The following is a 21261-nucleotide window of genomic DNA, read 5'->3' on the forward strand; positions in this document are numbered from 1 at the left end:
TAGCCTCTGTCCAGGTTAAATCAGGTAGTTCCCTATGTAGGACTGTGAGTGGTGTCTGAATTGGTGTGTAGGCAAGCGAGCCCCTAACACATGTGGACACGCTACCATTCCTGCCCTGGCATGAAATCCAACATTAATGTATTGTGCTCTTCTATGGGAAGCAAATTAACCCTTTCTACATCAAAAAAGCATCGATATGATTCAGCCCCTATGTTGGATTGCTCTGGTGGGTCCTGGGAGCTTTCCAAGGGCTGGGCAGTTTTAGGTGTCAGAGACTTTCAATGACTCTGGCTTTCAATTTAAGGGCATTCAGGCAACGGTTTTGCTTTTTACAGCTCTGGAGCACCTCATCAAGTTTTTTGAACCATTTACAAAGGTCAAGCTGGTACCTTTGAGTTCCACCCTCCCATGCCAAATACATAGTGATTACTTTTTCTTATGAGTAATGCATGAATGCTTTTAGCTAATGCAATGTTAAGCCAGGCTTGGGAAGCTTGTTGTCTCTCCTAGCAGTTGGCAGCACAAGGAAGGTGATGTTGAAATTCAGATAGTGAAAAAGCTCATGAGGTAAGGAAATTTCCAGCACTTCACATTTATGGGGAGTGAATATGAGGCCTTGGTCCTTTCCTTTATTCTGAAGAAAAAGGGAGGGTGGAGAGCAGCAGCAGCAGCAGTAACTAGTACAGTCTGTGAGCAGCACAGCAGCAGCTGGCGTATGATCCAAGCTGGCACTGACTAGTGAAGCTTGAAGGAATTAATCGGTTATATATTGGGCCTTTCATGTGCTGAGTCAGTGGCTGTCCCTGTCTGTCTAGGTTGCTATTACTTAGCCACTCAAAACAATGACATTTACACTGATATCCTGATGTTAATAAAGGGAGGGGGGAGGGAAATGCTGCAAAATCATAAACCACTTTTCTTTTTCACTGGGGTGGGTTGATTGAATCGAGGGCGAGGGGCTGCAGCTGTGGCAGAAAGTGCCAGTTTCTTTGTTGTGTGGTGGAAACAGAGCTTGGTGTGAAAAAGCAGGGAAAGAATAATGATGCTGGTAAGGAAGATTTTAGAGCTCTATGAGGTTAGCTCTGGCTGGAGTAACTCCTGGAAGGAGCAGGGATCCTGCTTGCATTTCCAGTTTGAAGTAGTCGCTTCCTGTGTAAAATTCATAGTTATTGAAGAGAAAAGTTCACAAGAAGACAAGCTTGCTGAGGTTTTTTTACACTTCTTAGAAAAGACTGACTGTCCCTTTTCAGACCCCTCAGTAAGGTTTCTCTCACCTACTTTAGATGCTGTAAGATGCAGCATCTTTTGTAAGTCTCCTCCCCTCAACTCCTGCGGCTGGGAAGAGGGAGAAGCCATGTGGGATACGTTCCCATCCAAAGGGCTCGCTGTCCTCAACGCCAGCAGCAGGAGGGACCTGGACACCAGCTAATTCTAACCCCTCATTTCAGACAGCTCTAAGTGGGTCAGATGAATCCCACCCCTGGCACAGTCGTGAATTGACTCTCCTCTCCGTTGTGATCAGTAGCAGCCGAGAGTCTTGCCCTGTGCCTGTGTAAAACGCTGTGAGCGTATCAGTGCAGCAATACCCCAGCACAGCTATGCACTCTGTCCCTGCCAAGGGCTTGGTGGGGTTTTTTTTCACTTGACAGCTAATTGCAGAGAGGGAGACAGGCAATAAAAATGCCGTGAATGGTGAAGGAAATGAGTCTGACTCACTTCCACTCTCCCTTTCACGTTTTTAATCCTGCGCAGCACTGCCTGTGACAGGAGTGGGATTATGCCAGGTTTACTGGTAGCAGTCTCTGGCCTGCTGTGTAGATGGTTTGATTTTCAAGCTGTTATTTTTTGTTATGATTCTGTTTCTATTTATTTTCCCATTTCCCTTCAGCTACTTCTACCTGACAGATTGAAGTTACTTCCCTTTCATTCTCATTCCAGCTGCAAGCACATCTCCTTCCGAGTAAATATGTTTACAAAGGGAGAGGGAGGGAGAAATCAAGTTAACATTGCTTTCTGCTTTGGACTTACAGAAATAAGGGAAAACCAGGACCATGAAAGGACTGTTTTTTGCAATGAAACTGGTGTCTTTCAGAGGAAAGCACAGGCTGGTTTTCATTTTCAGAGCCTGGCTGAGGCTTGAGAGAAAAGCAGGTGACGCTGAGTTCATGTTGACCGTCCAAAGGCTGAGGGGAGCGGAAACCAAACAGGTTTCGTATCATTAGTTGGCAGTGTGTAAACAAGGTAGTCCACATCACCATGCCTAAGGTCAGCCTTTGTGTGTTGCAAGCAGGAATTTGAGGGGGATCCTGGCAGTGTTTGGCATTTTTTGCTGGTTTTCATTGACCTATCAAGTGTTAGGAAGCGGTGCCTGGACACATGGGTTAAAGGAGCAACATTCAGGGCATGAAGTCATCAGAAAGGACGCACAGAAGTGTACATGCTTCAAGCTTGGAGATGCAGGGAGCAATGGTAAAGAGTGTGATAAAACACATGCTCACAAACAGAGGCAGCAGCTGGTCGTGAGCAGGTCCAGGTGCCCAGCAAGAGTCCATGACCATCCATGCCAGAGGCCACCACTCCCTGTTCCTGTATATGTGTCCTCAGCAAACTATTAGGCAGAAACAAACTCAACTCTTCCATGAATGCAACTTGTTTTCATTATCAGAAGACAATGACCATGTTTTAAATATAGAAGTAATCTTTTCAATCTATATCTTTTGCTTGACTGTGTCAACTTCAGTTGGATCTTCATCGGCGGCAGCCTCCTTGTTCGAGAGGGTGGATGGCACCGAGTGGGGACAGAAATGCAAATATTTACTGCCATCTTTTGGGCACTGTGGGTATAACTCAAAAAAAAAGACGGATCAGTCGAGTTACTCAGCTGTCATCTTCAGTTTTGTCAGCAGGTCCTTGTTTGAGCACCAAACACAGCAGTCCACCAAGGAACATGAGGGTTTTTGGTAGTGCTGTTATCTGTCCCCAGCTACAAATGAAGAAAGGTTTGTGAGGAGATGTGCTCACTTTGACTTGGGGGAGAAAAGCTAACAGAAGTCTTTGAGCACATCTGCCATTCTGCAGGTTTGGAGACAGTGTGTGTGTGTTGCTTCAGGCTGTCAGGAGTGTTGTGATTCACTTTGCTTTAATGACTAATCAGTTGGAGCTGGAGCTACTGTCCCGTGGTGTAAGGTCAAAACAGGATGGCAGTTTGTGGCCCGAAAGAACTATGTTTTACTGCAATTAACTGAGGTTTTTGGACTGTTAGGTTGTGGGGTTTTGTGGGGTTTTTTTTCCGAAGAAATACCTTTTTTTGTGCTTGTCAATCTACAACAACACTAGAGTGTCAGCAAATGCTGGCTTATTTCAAAATGTGTGTAATTTAGCAGGGATGGGTATGTTGCATCACACTCCTGACCTTCTTACGTGGTGTGCTGCTCAGCTGAAATGCTGATTAGGCAACCTTCCTTAATTGCTATACGATGTTTTTCATCCACTTGAGGTGTCAGGTTGGATTTTTAACCTCACATCTGATCAAACTTTCAGTCCTGCAGGCCATGCAGAGACAAGTTTCCTGCTGTGGTAATAGCCCCATCCTCAAAACTAGTTTGAAATTAATAGCAGCGAAAGTACTTCCCTGTTTGCAAAAGGCCGTGTCTCTCAGTGGACAGAGCCCTCTTTTCATGCAACGAGATCTGTCATGAGAGCTTTTTAGAAAGGTGAGCTATTCACCTGGGAGTTACTATGTGACCTACTCTAGGTGATCCTGCTCTGGCAGGGGTGTTGCACTGGATGAGGTGCCTTCCAACCTTTAAGATTCTATGATTCATCCATATTGCTGAGTTCAATACAATTATAATCTGATCCTTACCAGCTGGACCTCCACAGTGTGCCACGAGGGAGTGTTAAAAACTTGCTCAGTGTCAAACTGTAAGCCAGTGCTGTTTATTTTATGTAGGAGGCGGCGGAACAGACAATCGTCCTGCTCACTGTTGTTGGGCTTGCATTCAGCAAGCAAAATATGACTCTTTGCTCTTGTCTCTTATTTGTTTGTTTTAGGTGAAACTTCCTTTTCCTGTTGATCAAATCACAGATCTTCCAAGGAATGATTTCCAGATGATGATCAAGATGCACAAGCTAACCTCAGAGCAGCTCGAGTTCATCCACGACGTCCGCCGGCGCAGCAAGAACCGAATCGCAGCTCAGCGCTGCCGCAAGAGGAAACTGGACTGCATTCAGAACCTAGAATGTGAAATCCGCAAGTTGGTGAGTTGGCTGCTCTCTCTGCAGTGGGCAGGGCACTGACAGCAGAGCTGAGTGTGTCCAGATGGTTTATATGGAGGGAAGTGGAGCCACTAGTGTGAAAATGTAACATGCAGAAATGTATCAGTGTCTGTGTGTGTGTGTGTATAATATAGATATAGATATAGATAGATAGATAGATAGATAGATAGATAGATAGATAGATAGATAAAACACAAAATTCCAGGGGAAGGAAGCCTAAATATCTCTTTTGTTTGGATATCTGAAGAGCAGATTGTTGAGTGAGTTGGAAGAGGAGGAAAGCCTGTGTCACAACTCCCTTCTTACAATTTAACTTATCCCCCGTACTTACAGTGCACCTACAAAGGTCTTTCCTCACCTGGATCCCATTTCCATGCCTCACTGCTGTAACAGTCTGTTGGTTGGGGATTCATGGAGTGCTCAAAAGAGACATATATGTTATCTAGTCCAAAGTGGCAGGACAGGCTTCACCCCTACACAGAGATTTTCTTTCTCTTTGGTGTGCTAGGAGGCAGCTCAGCATTTTCAGGACGTTTCAGCTCACTGTGCCTTTTCTTCACCTCTTTCATTCACTGATCAAGTGGCAGGAATTACAAGGGAAGTGAAAAGCCAGGAGTGTAAATATCCAGACAATTGGGCATCCTGTGGTTTAGGTCAGTGAGATGGCTAGCCTATGTTCCTCCTGTGCTCCTGCTGTCTTCTTCTCTCTAACACTGCTGGTGGGCCATAGACTGAAACACCCCCATGATTCAAGGACCATCTGACTGAAAAGGCCTGTTCTCACTCCATAGTGGACTGGCCTTCACATCCTATACACCTGGGTCAGGTGGCAACTGCTGGATTTCCCCAACCCTCCTTGACATGTGTCTCTGGCAATAGTCTGCTGCAGAGAGGAGAGCAAAGTATGCCCTGCTCACTAGTCTAGGGTGGGAACTCCTGTGTGCCAAGGAGTGAGTGGACAGTGCTACCACGTTTTAATCTAAGGGACTGAGGTGACTGGAGCAAGGCTAAATGACCGCTCAGGAAATTCCCCTCTCTTTCAGTCATGGTATGGACACCTCAGGTGTGGTTTGGGTGAGTAAACACAGATGTCTGCAACATAGGCACCTAAGCTTGAGCAAGTTGTCCTGATTTCATTTACAGTCAGTGAAGAGGAATGGATGGATACCTGTTGAGTTTTATTTGTCTCATCCTACAGCAGAGGAAGTGAGATACATCTGACAAGTGCCTGTTCCTCTCCTTTGCTGAACAGGCTCACCCAAAGAGCCACGTCAGGTGCAGACATCTTAGCTATAGGCACCTTGTCTGAAAAACTGCCCTCGCTTGTGACAGTGTCCTTGTGATCTGAGGGCCCTGCTCCTCTTCCCCTGCCATCTCTTGACCATTGAGAAAGCAAGCTGCTGCAGAAAGCTTGAGGCAAGGGTCATGGAGGATGACATGTCTACAGCTTGTCACCCAGCAGGAGAAACGCAACACTGGAACTCCAAAATGGGTCAGCACCTCCTCTTGTCTGTTCAAAAGTCCTAAAAGCTTCCTGAGATCTCAAAAATAATGTAATAGTCCCAGCTCAGCTGTTCTGAGAAGTGTGAATGTGCAGCCTGCAGGACTGGACAGTTTAATTGCATTATCCAGCATAGATTTAGGAGTCCAGCATTAAAGCCCACCTTTGAATATCCAAGGGGTTGAGGGATAACTTAGTTCATTCACACAGGTAAAACAAACGAGCTGAAGCTGATTTCCTTTCTGAGATCCCTATGTACACAGCTGCCATTCAAATTAGTTATTTGGATGGAGTCTTTGATTTAAATGTCTATGTGCAGACCTAAAATGTGCTCAGTTGTAGATTGAATGTGGTGAGTCTGGGCAACAGGATAGTTCTTGTCCTTGTCATAACAGCTTGTGTGTTCAAAGTGGCCTTTAGCATAGGCTTCGTTGTGTTTCATTCCTTGCACAAGCTGTATTGCAGCAAGCACAGTGTGAAAGAGGTTTGAGTTGCCCTCACTCCCAAATGGCAGAATGCCACGTGACTGTGGGTTACTCACTTACTGCCAGTGCCTGTCTGCTTCCCGTCTGGAACAGGGAGGGGATGCTGACCCCACAAGCTGGTTGGGAGGCTTAAATCATTGAGGCTTGCGAAGCCTTCGGATGCCATGCTGCCAAAGCCCTGGGGAGTGGGGGGAAGGAAACTAAAACCAAAACACTGTTCAGAGTAGTGCTTCACTGATGCAGAATAAGCAAAACATCCAAGTACACAAAATAGTGAGCAGTTGCTTCCTGCATCCAGCTAATCCACAGTGCAGGGGGAGGAAGGAGTCAGGCTCTGCAGGGTTGGAGAGTGATTCCATGTCCAGGAGGTCAGGAGAGGCAAGTCCAGTCTTGTCTGCACATGCCAATCCCTCTACACTGGGTTGATGACGAGGTAGAGTGCACATCTCTCATTCTCCAGAGCAGAGCACCGGGGCTGGATTAGCAACAAGCAAGAGTTGAGCTTCACTTAAAACTTGGTTGGAGTTGACTGACTTTAAGCCATTGTGACGTTACCATTGTGGTCTAACGTAATCAACTGTGTCTAGGCAAAGTCAGCTTTTAAAGTCTCTTGTCTCTCCCCAGCATGCACACACATCTCAGGAAAATGAATGAAAGGCATGTGACTGTTTGAGATGCAGGATTCTGTGAAAGAAGTGTTGAAGTTTCTCTTTAGCAAGATGGACTTGAGTACAGAACGATACATAGCGAGTGAGCTAAGTGGGGAAGGCGTGCTGCTGGACCCGCTTGTGAGCAGAGGAGGACTTGTGGGAGATGGGATGGTTGGGGCTGTCTCGGGCACAGCGGTAAAGTGACAGAGATTTCAAACCCTGGCTGACAGGCTCCCTTGGGAGGCAGTGCTGAAGGGCAGAGGAGTCCAGGAAGGCTGGACATTCTTCAAGAAGGTGCAGGAGCAGGCCATCACGTGCCAATAGATGAGCTAGTGGGGAAGAACAGCCTGGCTGAACAGAGAGCTTTGGCTGGAAGTCAGGTACCCTGAGGACAACTGGTCTCACTGTTAAAGACTGAGGCAAAGAAGGCATTAAGTCCCTCAGCCCTTTCCTCATCATTTGTCACTATGTTCCTCCCTACATCCAATAAAGGATGGAGATTCTGCTTCACTCTCTTACAGAAACCTTTTTTATTGTCTTTCACAGCAGTAGCCACGTTAAGTTCTAGTTGAGTCTTGGACCTTCTGATTTCCTCTCTGCATAAGCTCATGACTTCTTTGTAGTCCTCCTGAGTTGCCTGACCTTTCTTTTAAAGGTCATGAACTCTGCTTTTTTTTATGAAGTGCAGAGTTTAAGTGTTATGAAGGATGGCTGAGAGAGCTGGGGAAGAGGAGGCCAGGGGGAGACATGTTCACCCTCTACAGCTACCTGAAGGGAGGTTGTGGCAAAGTGGGGATCGGTCTCTTCTTCCAAGTGACAAGTGGCAGGACAAGAGGAAACAGCCTCAAGTTGCATCAGGAAAGGTTTAGATTGGGTATTAGAAAAAAAAATCTTCACCAAAAGAATTGTCAAGCATTGGAACAGGCTGCCCAGGGAAATGATGAAGTCACTGTGTAGATGTGGTGCTCAGGCACATGGTTTAGTGGAGGCCGTGGCAGTGCCGGATTAACAGTTGAACTCAATGACCTTAAAGGTCTTTCCCATCCTAATCAGTTCTGTGATTCTATGGGATCTGCTGTGTTGTTCTGAAGAAGGGCATTTGTAAAAAAAGACAATCAGAAGGTGTGTAAGAGTATGAGATGTAAAATAAAACTCATGCAACTTTAACTTTGCCTCTGAAGCACTCCTGCCCTCCCTGCAGACACATATTGTCTGCTTCAAGATCTTATTTCCACTCTTAGGAGACCTAGCAGTGAAACTCCAGCTGACTTCACACAATACATGGCCACTGGGAATTCCCGTGTCACCTTCTGCCCCCCTTTGTGAACAGTAATTTCCAGTCTCCTGAATTTATGTGATGGTCCTAGGGTTTAAGGGTTTTCCACTCAGATGGGTGTTTTTTGTGAAAGACCCCTTTCCCCTCCTGCACTTGCTTCCTGTAAGTCACCCATCTTCTTGACACAGATGGTTTCTCAGCAGACAGTGAGTGAAATGATTGTATCCTCCGAGTTTGATAGGTAATTTTTTCTTGCCTGCTTTCCCTCACTCATCCATCTACCCACTCACATTCCCTTTTTTCCCTGCAAGCTCACAGCATATTCTCTTCCATAATTCATTAACTCAAGATGTACTCGAGCATCTGTTTATTTTTTTATTATTTTTATGCTTTCTTGATAGATTTATCAATATTTTAGCAGTTGGCTCTTTTCATGTGCACTGCTCTCTTTCTTATTTGCACAGCTGTATGCTTCCAGCATAGGCTTTGAACCCAGGGCAAGACTATCAGCTGTCAACAACCACCCACATTTGGATTATCTGAGTTGTGGAGCTTTTTTCACACCTCAGATGCTGAGGCAGCTTGGGTTTAGCAGTATTACTAGGTGAGGTACACGGCTGCGCTGCTTTTGGGGCCAGCTCAGCTCTGCAAATATCTCTGGTACTCTAGAAAATCTCATCTGCTCCTTCAAGGTGCGTGTTCACACCTTTCTGGGACAGAAAGTGATACACTGGGACCATCCCAGTGGATGTGTACTGAGTCAACACTGAGTTTAGAGGTGTAACCCCAGGCTGAGTCTGCCTCTGTGCGTGAGCAGTGCTCACCCCGTGGGGGGTTCACTGGCCACCTCAGGTCTGAGCTGGAGATGGCTCCCACCACAGCACCTCACACAGCACCCTGTGCTGCCTGGGGCTGGGAGCCTTGCTGGTGCAGAACTATGTGAGCTCCTTTTCCCAAGTGTTGAATCCTGCAGGTAAAAGTAAGTCCCAGTGGACTCTGTTGCTCTCCATCCTCCCCGATACTGTCCCGCCTCTCACCTGGGTACCTCCTAGAGCAGCCCACTGATTCAGCAAAGCCTGAAAACACTCAAGTTAGATGTTGGTAAGGGGAGATATTTGGGGGTGCAGGAGGCAGAGCCTGAGCAGAACAAATGAGAAATGACCTTAAGCTTGTTGCACTGAGTGTTAAGAAGCCCCCCAACCTTCAGGGTTTTCACACACATCTTTGTAAAACTATCTTGAATAGATCGAACCCATTAAGCACGAGGACACAAGAAGAGGAGCCATGGTGCAGGCTGCAGAGCACACACTCAGATCCTCCTCTCTGAATAACACACCTCTCAGTAGTAACAGGGATGCAGCTGGCACACAGGCCAAAGCGGGTTCAGCCAGCCTGACCAGCTGACCAGGCACCTAGAGGGGGAACTGAGCTTCTGCAACACAGCCTGGCTTCAGGGACTAAACCTTGTTTCCTTGTTGTTTGGATGGTTAATGGCTTTTCTCCATCAGAAAGTATATTTCAGAGTTGTTTTGTATTGTCCATCAAGCAGCCTTATAAAGGAAACAGTCTCTTGGGAATAACTTGTGACTCTGTCCTCTTCCAACTCACATGTTTTTCTCGAGGTATTTCTCAAAGTGCAGTCCACACAGACCTCACAGCAGCCAAATACCTGATACCTTTGTGACTTTTCCTCTGCCCATATGAAAATAACTGTGACCTGTTGGTGTTGTTCCTGGGGCACTGCTGTGGACGTGCCTGGAGTGTGCAGCTGGCGAGTGGCCCTTCCACAGAATCACAGAGTCATTGTGGTTGGAAAACACCTTTAAGATCACACTAACCTCACACTGCCAGGCCCATCACTAAACTAAATCCACAACCCTCAGCACCTCATCTATGTGGCTTTTCAATATTTCTAGTGATGGTGACTCCCTACTAGTGGCTTCTTACTTACTGGCTGAGTGACAGAGCCAAGAGGGTGGTGATCGATGGCACAGAATTGAGTTGGAGGCCTGTGGCCAGTGGAGTTCCACAGGGATCAATTCTAGGGCCAGAGTTGTTCAACATCTTCATCAACCACCTGGATGAGAGGACAGAGTGTACCCTCAGCAAGTTCCCTGCTGGCACCAAACTGGGAGCACTGGCTGATTCCCCAGAGGCTGTGCTGCCATTCAGCGGGATCTCAGCCAGCTGGAGAGTTGGGCACAGAGGAACCTCATGAGGTTCAACAAGGACAAGTGCAGAGTCCTGCATCTGGGGAGGAACAACCCCATGCACCAGGACAGGCTGGGGATTGACCTGCTGGAGAGCAGCTCTGCAGAGAGAGACCTGGGAGTCTTGGTTGATAATAAACTGAATTTGAGCCAGCAATGTGCCCTCGTGGCCAAGAAGCCAATGGCAGCCTGGGATGCAGCAAGAAGAGTGTGGGCAGCAGGTCAAGGGAAGTTCTTCTCCTCCTCTGCTCTGCCCTGGTGAGGCCTCATCTGGAGTCCTGTGTCCAGTTCTGGGCTCCTCAGCTCAAGAGGGACAGGGAAGTGCTGGAGAGAGTCCAGTACAGGGCCACCAAGATGATCAGGGGACTGGAGCATCTTCCTTATGAGGAAAGGCTGCGGGAACTGGGGCTGTTTAGTCTGGAGAAGAGGAGACTGAGGGGGGATCTTATTAATATTTACAAATATCTAAATGGTGGGTGTCAGGAGGTTGGGGCAGCACTTTTTTCTGTTGTACCTAGTGTTAGGGCAAGGGTAATGGAAAGAAGCTGGAACAGAAAAAGTTCCATTGAAACATAAGGAAAAACTATGTCAGTGTTTCAGTGAGGGAGCCCTGGCCCAGGCTGCCCAGGGAGGGTGTGGAGGCTCCTTCTCTGGAGGTCTTCAAAACCCTCCTGGACTCATTCCTGTGTGACCTGATCTAGGTGACCCTGCTTCTGCAGGGGGATTGGACTAGATGATCTCTAAAGGTCTCTTCCACCCCCTGCCCTTCTGTGGTACTGTGTGACTCCACCACCTGCCAGAGCTCAACCTAAGATGCCTTCTTTCCTTTTTCAGGTGTGTGAGAAAGAGAAACTGCTCTCAGAAAGGAACCAGCTGAAAGCAAGCATGGGAGAGTTGTTAGACAACTTCTCATGTCTTTCCCAAGAAGTGTGTAGAGACATGCAGAGCCCGGAACAGATCCAAGCTCTCCACCGATACTGCCCTGTTCTCAGACCCATGGATCTCCAGCCGGCCACCACCCTCAGCCCATCCCCCGCTGGCGTGGAGCAGAGCCTGGTGAGCTCGCAGTGCGTGGGGGAGAGCATGCAGTGCTGCTCGGAGCAGGGCTCGGTGCCGCTGGCAGCGCCCTGGCTGCCCAACAACATCGCGGAGAATTGTTCGGCCGGCGGCGGGTTGGACGGAGCCGACACAGGTACTTACCCCGAGAGGGAGCTGCCGCCGGAGCAGAGCAGCCAGACGGTCACGGTAGACTTCTGTCAGGAAATGACTGATAAATGTACAACAGATGAACAGCCTAGGAAAGATTACACCTAGTGACTTGTAACCTTAACGTTACACCTGGTCAGGTGTTCTTCAGTCAGCCAGTGGCAGTGTTCATTTGTTGTCTAGAAGAACGTATTTGGTGCACACTACAGTGGTCTTAGCAGCAATACTGTTTTTAAGTATTCCCTCCTCCTCTCTACAAGCAGGAGTTCTCTTCACAATGGTGCTATCCCTTGCTCAGGCAGGGAACGAAGCAGTGGCAACACTGTCTGTTTTTGTATGTTGATTTCAATCTTAACAGGGATGGACATAACACCTCTGAGGACCCAACCGCAGCTTTTTTCTCAGTGGCCCATGTCACAAAACCCTAACTCAGGAATTTCCTCTGAATGTTCAATTTTTCATTGAAGACAGCTTCTTTACACATCAAAGTTTTATAGCTAAACTGTACATATTATATATAATATATATATAAAATATATATATCCATATGCAAAAGTCCCTGCATGCCTCAATTTTTCTCATCCTACAAACTGGAAGCTTTCATTTCTCTTGTACAAACAAGTTCCAACATTCCTTTTTGTCTTCGATGCTAGATCTAGTTTGGTAACTTGTTACACGTTAATTTGGGGTTGTTTTGTTTTTTTTTCCCTCAGTTCACAGTTCAGCAATATCGTTGGATTTGTACTTATTTATGAAAGTTTAACGTTGGAAACTTATTTGAGATTTTATCCTAGACAGGTTGGGGTTGTTTTTTTTTTCTCTTGGCACAGCCATTTCGTGCCACTTGAGCAATGTGGAGTTATTTTATTTTCTTGCAGATACTGTACAGTAATGGTCAACTTTGCCACTTGCACTGAGTTTCTGGTCAAACCTCTTCTCGTAAATGAAGTCGTGACTTCAGTATAACTTGAGTATATGGTTTTCTTTGCTTTATGGCTTAAAGGAAATAGAAAAGTTTTAGCTAATAGACAAAACACTCAGGAGCTCATTACGTAGTAGAAAACGGTCTTGCCAAATACTGAATTCACTATACAGTTTGTAAAGAGAATCTGCTTGAATTATTTTTGTATTCAGACTTCTTTCTGTTTCACAAACCAAGTTTTAAGTGCTGTTAACGACGCTTTTGGATTCTTGTAGGGGAAAGTATGTTTCACTCTGTAGAGAAAAAAGTAGTTGACAACTGGATCGGTTCATCACACGTTCCACGAAGTAAAGCAAACGGAGATCACACCAATACAGTTGGGCGGGGGAGGGGGCTCTTTCTCCAGCCCTGCTCTGCGTCCTTTACTCATGGAAGCGTCTGCTGCTCCGGCTAGTGCCCAGAGCCTCACCTCAGCTGTCCTCAGACATTACCTGTTCTCCTCACCAGACCCCAGGTGCCGAGGTGGGTCTGGTGAACTCAGTGATCCTGCCCGAGTAGGTGGAGTTGCAGGATCCAGACCCCTAGTTGTTGGTTTCCTTGCAGAAGTCAAGTTAGCGCTGTATCCTCTTGAGAGCAAAACCTGCGTCTGCCAACACCCGATTCGGCCGCTTGCCCATCAAATTGTTGTGTTCCAGGATCCTCTCGGCACAAACCGCAGCTAAAAGAGCGCTGTCTCGAAGGAGGCTACTCAGTGAGTTGGCTTAGTTGTAACTGCATTGGATTTGCATCTTCAGCAATGTTGACTCGTGTTATGACTGTGTGAGACAGCAGCTTTCCAAGCATAACATCTGTATGTACAGTGTAGACAGGAAAAAGAAAAACAAACAAACATCCTCCTAATGCTTTTTTAATTATTATTATTATTATTAATTATTATTATTATTATTCTAAGTGTACTGAGTTTTTATTTTGTGGTTCTTTGCCCTCCGTTGTGCCAGGTTGCGTGGCTTTATCGATGACAACTGTCATGTGCTTTACTGGCTGATATTGTCTGTTCTCGCTGAAAAGAAAACAAAAATGACCAGCTGTTCACACCTATTTAAAAACAAAACTAAACACAAAACAAAGGCGTGGGGAAGCAGCTTCTCAGAAGCACTAACTGATAATGTGGTCTTCTGGGCTAACGTTTACACTAGAGGTGTGCGCTGGTGTTTTTGAGGCACTCAGTAGATCAGCATCTCTTGACCCAGGAGGAGGAATCAGCTCCCTCTCTCCCACTTCTTCCATCTGTGCTCATGGACCGTCACCCACTCACCACAAAGTCTTGCTTTTATCCTCTTCACACCCAAACCCTTGTAGCCAAGCTACCGAGGAGGAGATGCATATAGCATGTGCCATGTTTGTTGAAAGTACCTTTTTTTCCCCTGCCCCCCTCCCCCAGCATGTACAAAGGAAAACTAGTATATAATGTAGGAGAATATTTATGTTTAAGTATTAATCATTACTGTACAAAATCCTTACCTTTAAATGTTCAAAACCGTACAAATGCCATAAACTCCTAGTTCACACGGTTGAAAGAGGGGGAGGAGTCATCCTTTCTTTTTAAAAAGCTTAACCTAAAAATACCTGAACCCTCTCCCAGCCATCTTTTGGCAGGTAACTGACTGACTGAGAAGTTCTTTGGCGGGAGGGAGGGGAATTGATTTTCCTTTGGATTCGTTGACGTTGCAAAGCAGTTCTGTGCTTCGCAGAGAAGTTTTGTTTCTATGAGACCATGGTGAAAGCTAGAGTTTAAAACTAAATGTGAATCACATTATAGAGTCATAGCTACTTGGGGTGGGGGGTTGGGGGGAGGCTGGGGGCGGTGGGTGGGAGGGAAGGGTCAACTGACACAGTATTTTAAAGATGTTTTTTCTGTTGCCTTTTTATTTTTAAGTGACCTCCTATATATATATGAATAGATAGAATGTTTTATGAGTATAAAACCGAGTTTTAACTTGCTTCCTGACATGAAGATTTACTCTGCTAACAACTCATGTGCAACTGGTACTCTTGACCTCATTCCAACACCCACACAAACCATTGCGCTGCAGCTCTTAGGTTTGACCTGGCTTCATACTGGTGCTGGGTCTCTTGATCTCCTCTACCTTGGGAACTGATGTTTAAAACCACTGCTCAAATAAGTGTCTCTTCCTCAAACCTCTCTCTCATTTCTCCCCCTTTCCCTTCCCCACCAGCTTTTCTGGATATTTGATTTCATTCTTTCCCATTAGAAGTGGCTGATTTCGTGTCATTGCTTCCTATATTTACATGTTATCATGGTTTTTTCAGTGAGGTTTTTTTGGTGGTGGTGGTGGTAGTGGTTGCTTTTTGTTTCTACTTTGTTTTTGAGGTTTGTTTTATTGCTCTTCCAAACCACGCGGCTCTCGAAGCGGTTACTGGGCTAACGCTGAAGGAAGGCATTGGGAGGATTAGTTTCAGACCTGGACACCAGCTGGCATACTCCCCCCCAAAAAAAAACCCCCAAAAAAACCCAACTGAGTGTAGTATTTATGCATTTGGCCACGATCTTAAGTAAGAATCTCTTTGCTTTTGTCAAAGAAGATGTGCACAGCAGCAGAGCTGCTCAGGAACGGTGTGGTGAGACCCCCATTCCTCTCCCCGCCGGGCACGGCACCACTCTCATGGGCCTGCAGGGCCTTGAAGCTTTGTCCAGTCTGGATCTAGCCCTCCTCTTCCTTTCCCATTGCTGTACTTGTATCGCCAGGAAACCTCATTTCATTTAGGCTTGTTATGCTTTGTCAGGTGAGTACTACACTAGATAATGTGTTTGTTTCTCTGCGTTCTCTGGGGGTGCCTTGAACACAATTAAAGCTCATTGCAAGCTGATTCTGGAACAAAAAGATAGTGAAAAACAAAAACCACATAAAAAACAAAAAGGAAAAAAAAAAGGAAAACCAAAAAGAACCAAAAGAGAGAAAACAAAAGGGGAAAAGAGCAAAACAAAAGCAAAAATGTTGGCTGTGTTATCAGGAGATCCCAGTATTTATATCACAGACTTCCTAACGTGATGACTCAGGCGTCAGAGTTTGATGCTGCAGTATAAAACTATTATTTTATATATTGTACAAGTAATTTATTAAATGTCTTTCTAAGGGTATATGCTGCTTTTAAGATGCACTATATTTTTGGATCTAATCCTTATATTGTTTTGGGGTTGTTTTGGTTGTTTTTTTCCCCCGAGGAAGTAAAATGTGCTGCAAAGGCAAGCCACAGTGATTAGTATGCTAGCTGCTACTTCTCTTTAAAAAGGAGAGTGGGAACTAGATATGTAACTTTGCTAAATGGATTAACTGCTGCCAGAGAAATGATGAATGCTGATAAGTGTGTTCGTTCATCTGGAGCCCAACGTTTTGTGGAGTCTGTATCCTAGAGAGCGCTTCAATAGAACCTGAAAACCGCCTAGGTAGAGAGTTAGTTTTTGTAACGTGTGACTTCATGATTGCCTAATCAATGAGACGAGTCTGCATGCTGGAATCACTGTAACCCTGTACTCAAATGAAATCTGACCCAGCAGGAGAAAGCACGGTGAAGCGTTGCACTTCCAGAGTCGACAACACATCCTCGCTTGTGTCTTGCAGCCCACTGCTGTGGAGGCGAAGAGCGAGAAGGGGAGCTGGGAGGGGAGGAGGGTGTTTGCAGAGTAGGAGACTGGTAGTGAATTTTGCCATGAGGCAAAGGGATCCTTTGCCAGGCTTCCACAGGCTCGCATTTTGCTCCGCTTCACGTCCTCTCGCGACGAGGAGCGCTGCTTCCACCCTATTTTAGGGCTGCCTAGAGAAGGTTGAGCTCGGTGTGAGCAGCAGAGCTGATGGCCCTGCGTGAAAGAGGGGATCTGCCGAGTATGGAGTGGTTTATTTTTATCAGAAGCGAGGCGAAACTAAAACTATTAACATAAAGAACTTATGCTCTCTTTCCTGCTAGAAGTTTTCACAACAGATTTTGACTTCGTTTCAGTTTTGCCTCTGCCAAACACAGTCCAAGTTAATTTTACATCCGTGTAGCTAATACGGATGGATGTATACATCTACCATTCTAGTCAGAGTGTGTGTTTGTGTATTTCCCTGTTTATAATACATATCTGTATATTTATAATACTCCCCGGAGTATTTCGTGACTCAGGCGTCAGGTCTGATGCCGTAGAATACAATATATGTGTATATGCATATGTTCAAATACTGTGTGTATATTTAAAAGATCTATTGTTGGTGGTCTGTAGAATAACTATTCCCTTTACTCTCAAAATCTGAATGGCATTACTTGCAGAGACTCAAGTGTACAGTGTTTTCCTACACTCCACCGGGAGAGGTATTATTTATATCGAAGTCAAACATGGATGTGCATTTTAAGGTATTACGCAGAGAACGTTGCCATTTTTGCAAAGAACATCACTTTTGAGCAGGAAGGAAGGCTAAAAATACCCTTTTTTTCTAAGGTCTTTGCCCCAGCCAGATAACTGCTAAAAAGCCAGTCAGGCAACTCCAGTTCCTGTATGAACTTTAGTGACTGTGTGGGCAGAGCCCTTTCCGTTGGTGAAAGTCACGGCGTGGTTCGTGCCGTGCCACCCTCATCCCTTTTGGCTAATTAAGGGCACTCAGAAAGAAACGAGCATCCTAAAATAGAAATGGCAACTGTCAGCATTTGATTTCATTGATTGCTTACAAGCAGAGCCAATCCCAGGCCACCAACCCAAACAACCCCTACGTGGTGGAGGGAGGGGAGCCGGGCCTGGCTGGGCCTGTGCCGCGGCCTCTGGGCCTGAGGCATTACCCAGTGTGGCTGCCGTGTTACCCTGTGGTTTCAGCCCTTTTCTCCCGGGTCCATTACCCAGTGTGGCTGCCGTGTTACCCCGTGGTTTCAGCCCTTTTCTCCCGGGTCCATTACCCAGTGTGGCTGCCGTGTTACCCCGTGGTTTCAGCCCTGCTCTCACTGGGCCATTACCCAATGTGGCTGTCATGTTACCCCATAGTTTCAGCCCTGAGCCAACGCAGCCGTCCTGGCTCCCTCAGAGCGGCAGGAGCGATACTAAACACTCTGGTGAGTTCCCACGCCTGGCTGTTTACTCGGTAGTTCAGAGCATCGCCTTTGATTTCGAGGGCAGGGATGCCCTAAGAGTTTGTTCCAGAACCAGTTGGTTACAAGTGCACCTCTTTATATATGCCTTACAAACTTCAGAGGCCATATTCAAAACAGGGTTTTATCAGTGTATGCAAGGGGGTGCAACCCCTCTTCTCTTCCTCCCCAGGTCAAACAGTATGGACAGTTTTCACACATATCTACCTGTATAACCCTCTGTACCTCTCATAACTGGTCAATGACTGTAACAGGTTACATCAGGTGTTTTTTCTACATACTTTTTACACAAATTCTATGCGATTAATGTAACTTAATTCAATGCATCATTTTATTGTACTAGTTCTTAAGCTTGTCTTTTATTTTTTTTCTAGGTGACTGTGGTTTCTTGTGATTTTTATTGTATAAATAAATGAGGTGGCTGTTGATGCTTACTCTCTGTTACTAAGAATTTTTACCTTTTTGGAAGAAAGCATTGCTATGAACTAATGAATTTAAAACGTCATTTACTCATTGTAAATACAGTATTGTGCAAAAACGAGAAAAAGAAGAAAAAAAAAAGAAACCCACCCGACCCTTTTCATTCATTTGAATTGCTAGTGTTAACTGAATTTTGTCTAGACACCATTTCTGTTGATGAAATAAAGACATATCATGATGTATTGTAAACCGGCTCCTTTTGACTCTGAAATGGATGTTAACATGTGGGTGAGCTTCGGGAGGGTAGGGTGGATGTGGCTGATGCTGCTCGGCAAAGTTTGGGCTGTGGTGAAGAGCTTTCCACTCGCAGGGTCCCATGTCTAATTCAGTAGTCATCTTTGATCCAGGGATCCAGTTCTCTTTGATCTGCTGCAGGAATGGCCGAGGGTATTTCGTTGTGAAGATGAAATAAGCTGTTTGGGGAGATGAAATAGGCTGTATCTATACCCATTCCCTTAGTGCTTGACTTCAGGTAATTCTGCTAGGTTTTTGGCTTAGTCTTTAAAGTGTCAGTGTACATATTGGGAAGCAAGAGGAGAGTCTGGGCTTCGTTTCCCCTTTACAGAAAACCTGAGAGGAATCAAGAGACGTTTTTGTAGAAACAAAATATTGCCCAGAATCTCTGTGTAACCCAAATACAAAACATTCCTTTCTGAGGGAGGAACTCGTGCCACAGACTGTTAGCATCACGTACACTGCAGAACACCCAGAGAGGAAAGAAATCCTACCAGGCTGTTCCCACAAGCAGGGGCCATTTGCTCTCTGGGACTCCCAAACAGCCTCCTCTGTCCTTGGGTTGCGTGCAACCTGAGAGCCTGCCTGACAGCTTCTCAGGAGGGGAGAGACCTGGCAAGCGGGGAGTGGCACGACCACTTGTCCTACCCTGCTCCACACACTTGCTGGGCTGCTGCTGTGGGCAGCAGGGAGGAGGGCGAGCTGCTGGAAAGAGGAAATTCTAGATGGTATGGCCTGGAATACCCTCCTTAAGGATGCAAACTGCATCTTCCTCCATCTGCAGGAGTGAAAGTTGCCTGTGATTTTTTCAGTCTTAAAGTTCTCACGAAAGAAAATCAGGCGTGTTGGTTTCCAGAGTTCACCAGTTTTCTGAATCTTCCTGTTGAGCATAAATGAAGAAAGCTTCCCACCCCCTCAAATCTGTCACAAGAAGCTGCATCCGTCGCATCTACACAGAGCCTGGCAGTAGAAGATGTACTTCAGCAAAGCTGTTTCTCCATCCCTGATCAGTTGTTGCTGGCACTTAATGGCCACCATCTTAAGTGTTTCCTTTTGGGGTGTTTTTCTTGCTTTAAAATACTAAACCCGATGCACAGGCAAACTGTCAACGAGTTTGCAGTGAGGCAGAGCGGATCATGTGCGTTAGAACAAAACCACTGTTATCTCAAGCAACCTTTGTGCTTGACTCTTTTTTTTCTTTCCTGCTGTCCTGCTTTCTGCTAGCTCTGCCTTGGAGTTGTCCAGTCCTAGAGGACTTTTGTGCTTAGGGAAACTGGCACAGCAAACGAGCTCGTTCTAAGCATCACCTGCTGTTGAGGTGATAGCAAATGATAAGCTTGACAAACAGAAGCAGCCAAAAGCATGTGGCCAGGAACCAGGGTCAGCGACAGTCAGGGAAAGGTACTTTATTTTCCAGATACACAAGTGGAAGGACTGCTTTCTTGGGCTGCATACAACCCAAAAATCCCTAGGCTGCCCTAGCAAACTGAAAATGAGCACTTTTTGCCTTTGCTTGTCCTTCAGTTCCTCTGCGGGAACTAATGAGACAGCAGAGGGAATAAGATTTTCATGACCTTGAGGTGATACCTTGCATATCTTCCTGAACAGCAAGCCTAGGAAAAGCACAGATGTTTTGCACTTAAAATGAACCACCTGATTTTACTTTGGTTCCAATTTTGAAGCCACAAGTATTAGCTCCAAGGAGGCTGCATTAGCATGGGAAGTCTCTGTCGAAGCTCGAGGACTGCATTAGCACAGGCAGATGAGCAGCAGCATATTCTTCAGCTGTTGCTTTTCATTTTATCTTGAATTCCGTGTCTTTTCAGATTCCTTGAGTGTTTCAAGTGTTTCTCCCATCTTTTATTCATCAGTAGCTGAATCTTGGGTAGACAGAGGCCACGTAGCCTTCCAGGTTACTTTCAAATCAAACTAACCCTTTCTTGTAGGTGCCTTGGGTCTTCTGCTACCTTGAAGGTCTATGGATCAGGCTGCTCTCTGATATGAACACTACTAGCATGCACAACAAGTTACACATCCCAAAGTGTTCTCCCAAAGACACAAAGCTGTTTCTGCAGTGGCAGCACACACTGACCAGATCCGGCGCAATCTACGTGAGAGAAATCTTGACTCGTGGAGAGAGCTACCCATTAACACCTAAATTCATAACACAGTTTAAGAAAGCATTATAGCAGTGGGAGAGGGGAACCTAACAACACATAATGGGCTTTTTATCTCTCTGCTGAAGGCAGTTTGTGCTCAATCCCTTAGTTTATTTCTTCTCCTCAGAATGTCATTACTTTTTCATGATAGATGATAGTTCTAGGAGCATGCTCTGAAAGATAACAAAAGAAAGCATGGAGCTGAGTTGGCTTAAAGGAGAAACAGAAATGTTATCACAGTAAATAACCTGAACACATACATCATTGGGAAGGTGGAAATCTGCTGTTTAGCTGACAACATACTTACTTGTAGGGCTTTGTTCAATGCTTAAGGGGAGACAGAGAAGACCCTGCTTTTAATCCATTAATCCCTGAAATAACTTGCTTAAAAACAGTGGGCCCATCCTCACACATTAAGGGGCTTTGTGTGTTTTGGATTGTCTTAAAAACATACAAGGCAGGACTCAATTCAATGAGTTCCACTTTGTACAGTCCAGCTTATGTGCTTGCTGCTGCATCCTCAGAGGGGTTCATGAGTTGTCAACGTTTACTGACCCCCATAGTTCATCTGTGTTGTTTCAACTGGTGAATGGTCACCTCTAGGTGACTGAGTAACTATTGCAGGGCAATTTGTACACTGTCATCTCCTGAGTGCCCTGGGGCAGAATAAAATACAACTACTGTGGAATTTGACTTTTTTCACAGAATCACAGAATGGTGTGGGTTG

At 45.8% G+C, this 21261-nt stretch overlaps 1 protein-coding gene across 2 annotated transcripts in view; it reads left to right on the forward strand.

Moving 5' to 3' along the window:
• The window catches only part of BACH2 (BTB domain and CNC homolog 2), a 205816-nt gene extending 191470 nt beyond the window's left edge, over positions 1-14346 (forward strand). The window contains exons 7-9 of one of the 2 annotated variants that reach the window (XM_061990982.1): positions 4054-4260; positions 11235-11592; positions 12804-14346. In XM_061990982.1, coding sequence (XP_061846966.1) covers positions 4054-4260; positions 11235-11592; positions 12804-12982 — 744 coding nt within the window. In that variant the 3' untranslated portion in view covers positions 12983-14346. Of the gene's footprint in view, positions 1-4053; positions 4261-11234 lie in introns of both variants that reach the window. The other variant, XM_061990983.1, reaches the window with a different exon arrangement.
• The last annotated feature ends 6915 nt before the right edge of the window (positions 14347-21261 follow it).

The sequence above is a fragment of the Colius striatus genome, chromosome 2 (assembly GCF_028858725.1).
Source record: "Colius striatus isolate bColStr4 chromosome 2, bColStr4.1.hap1, whole genome shotgun sequence".
Taxonomy (NCBI): Eukaryota; Metazoa; Chordata; class Aves; order Coliiformes; family Coliidae; genus Colius; species Colius striatus.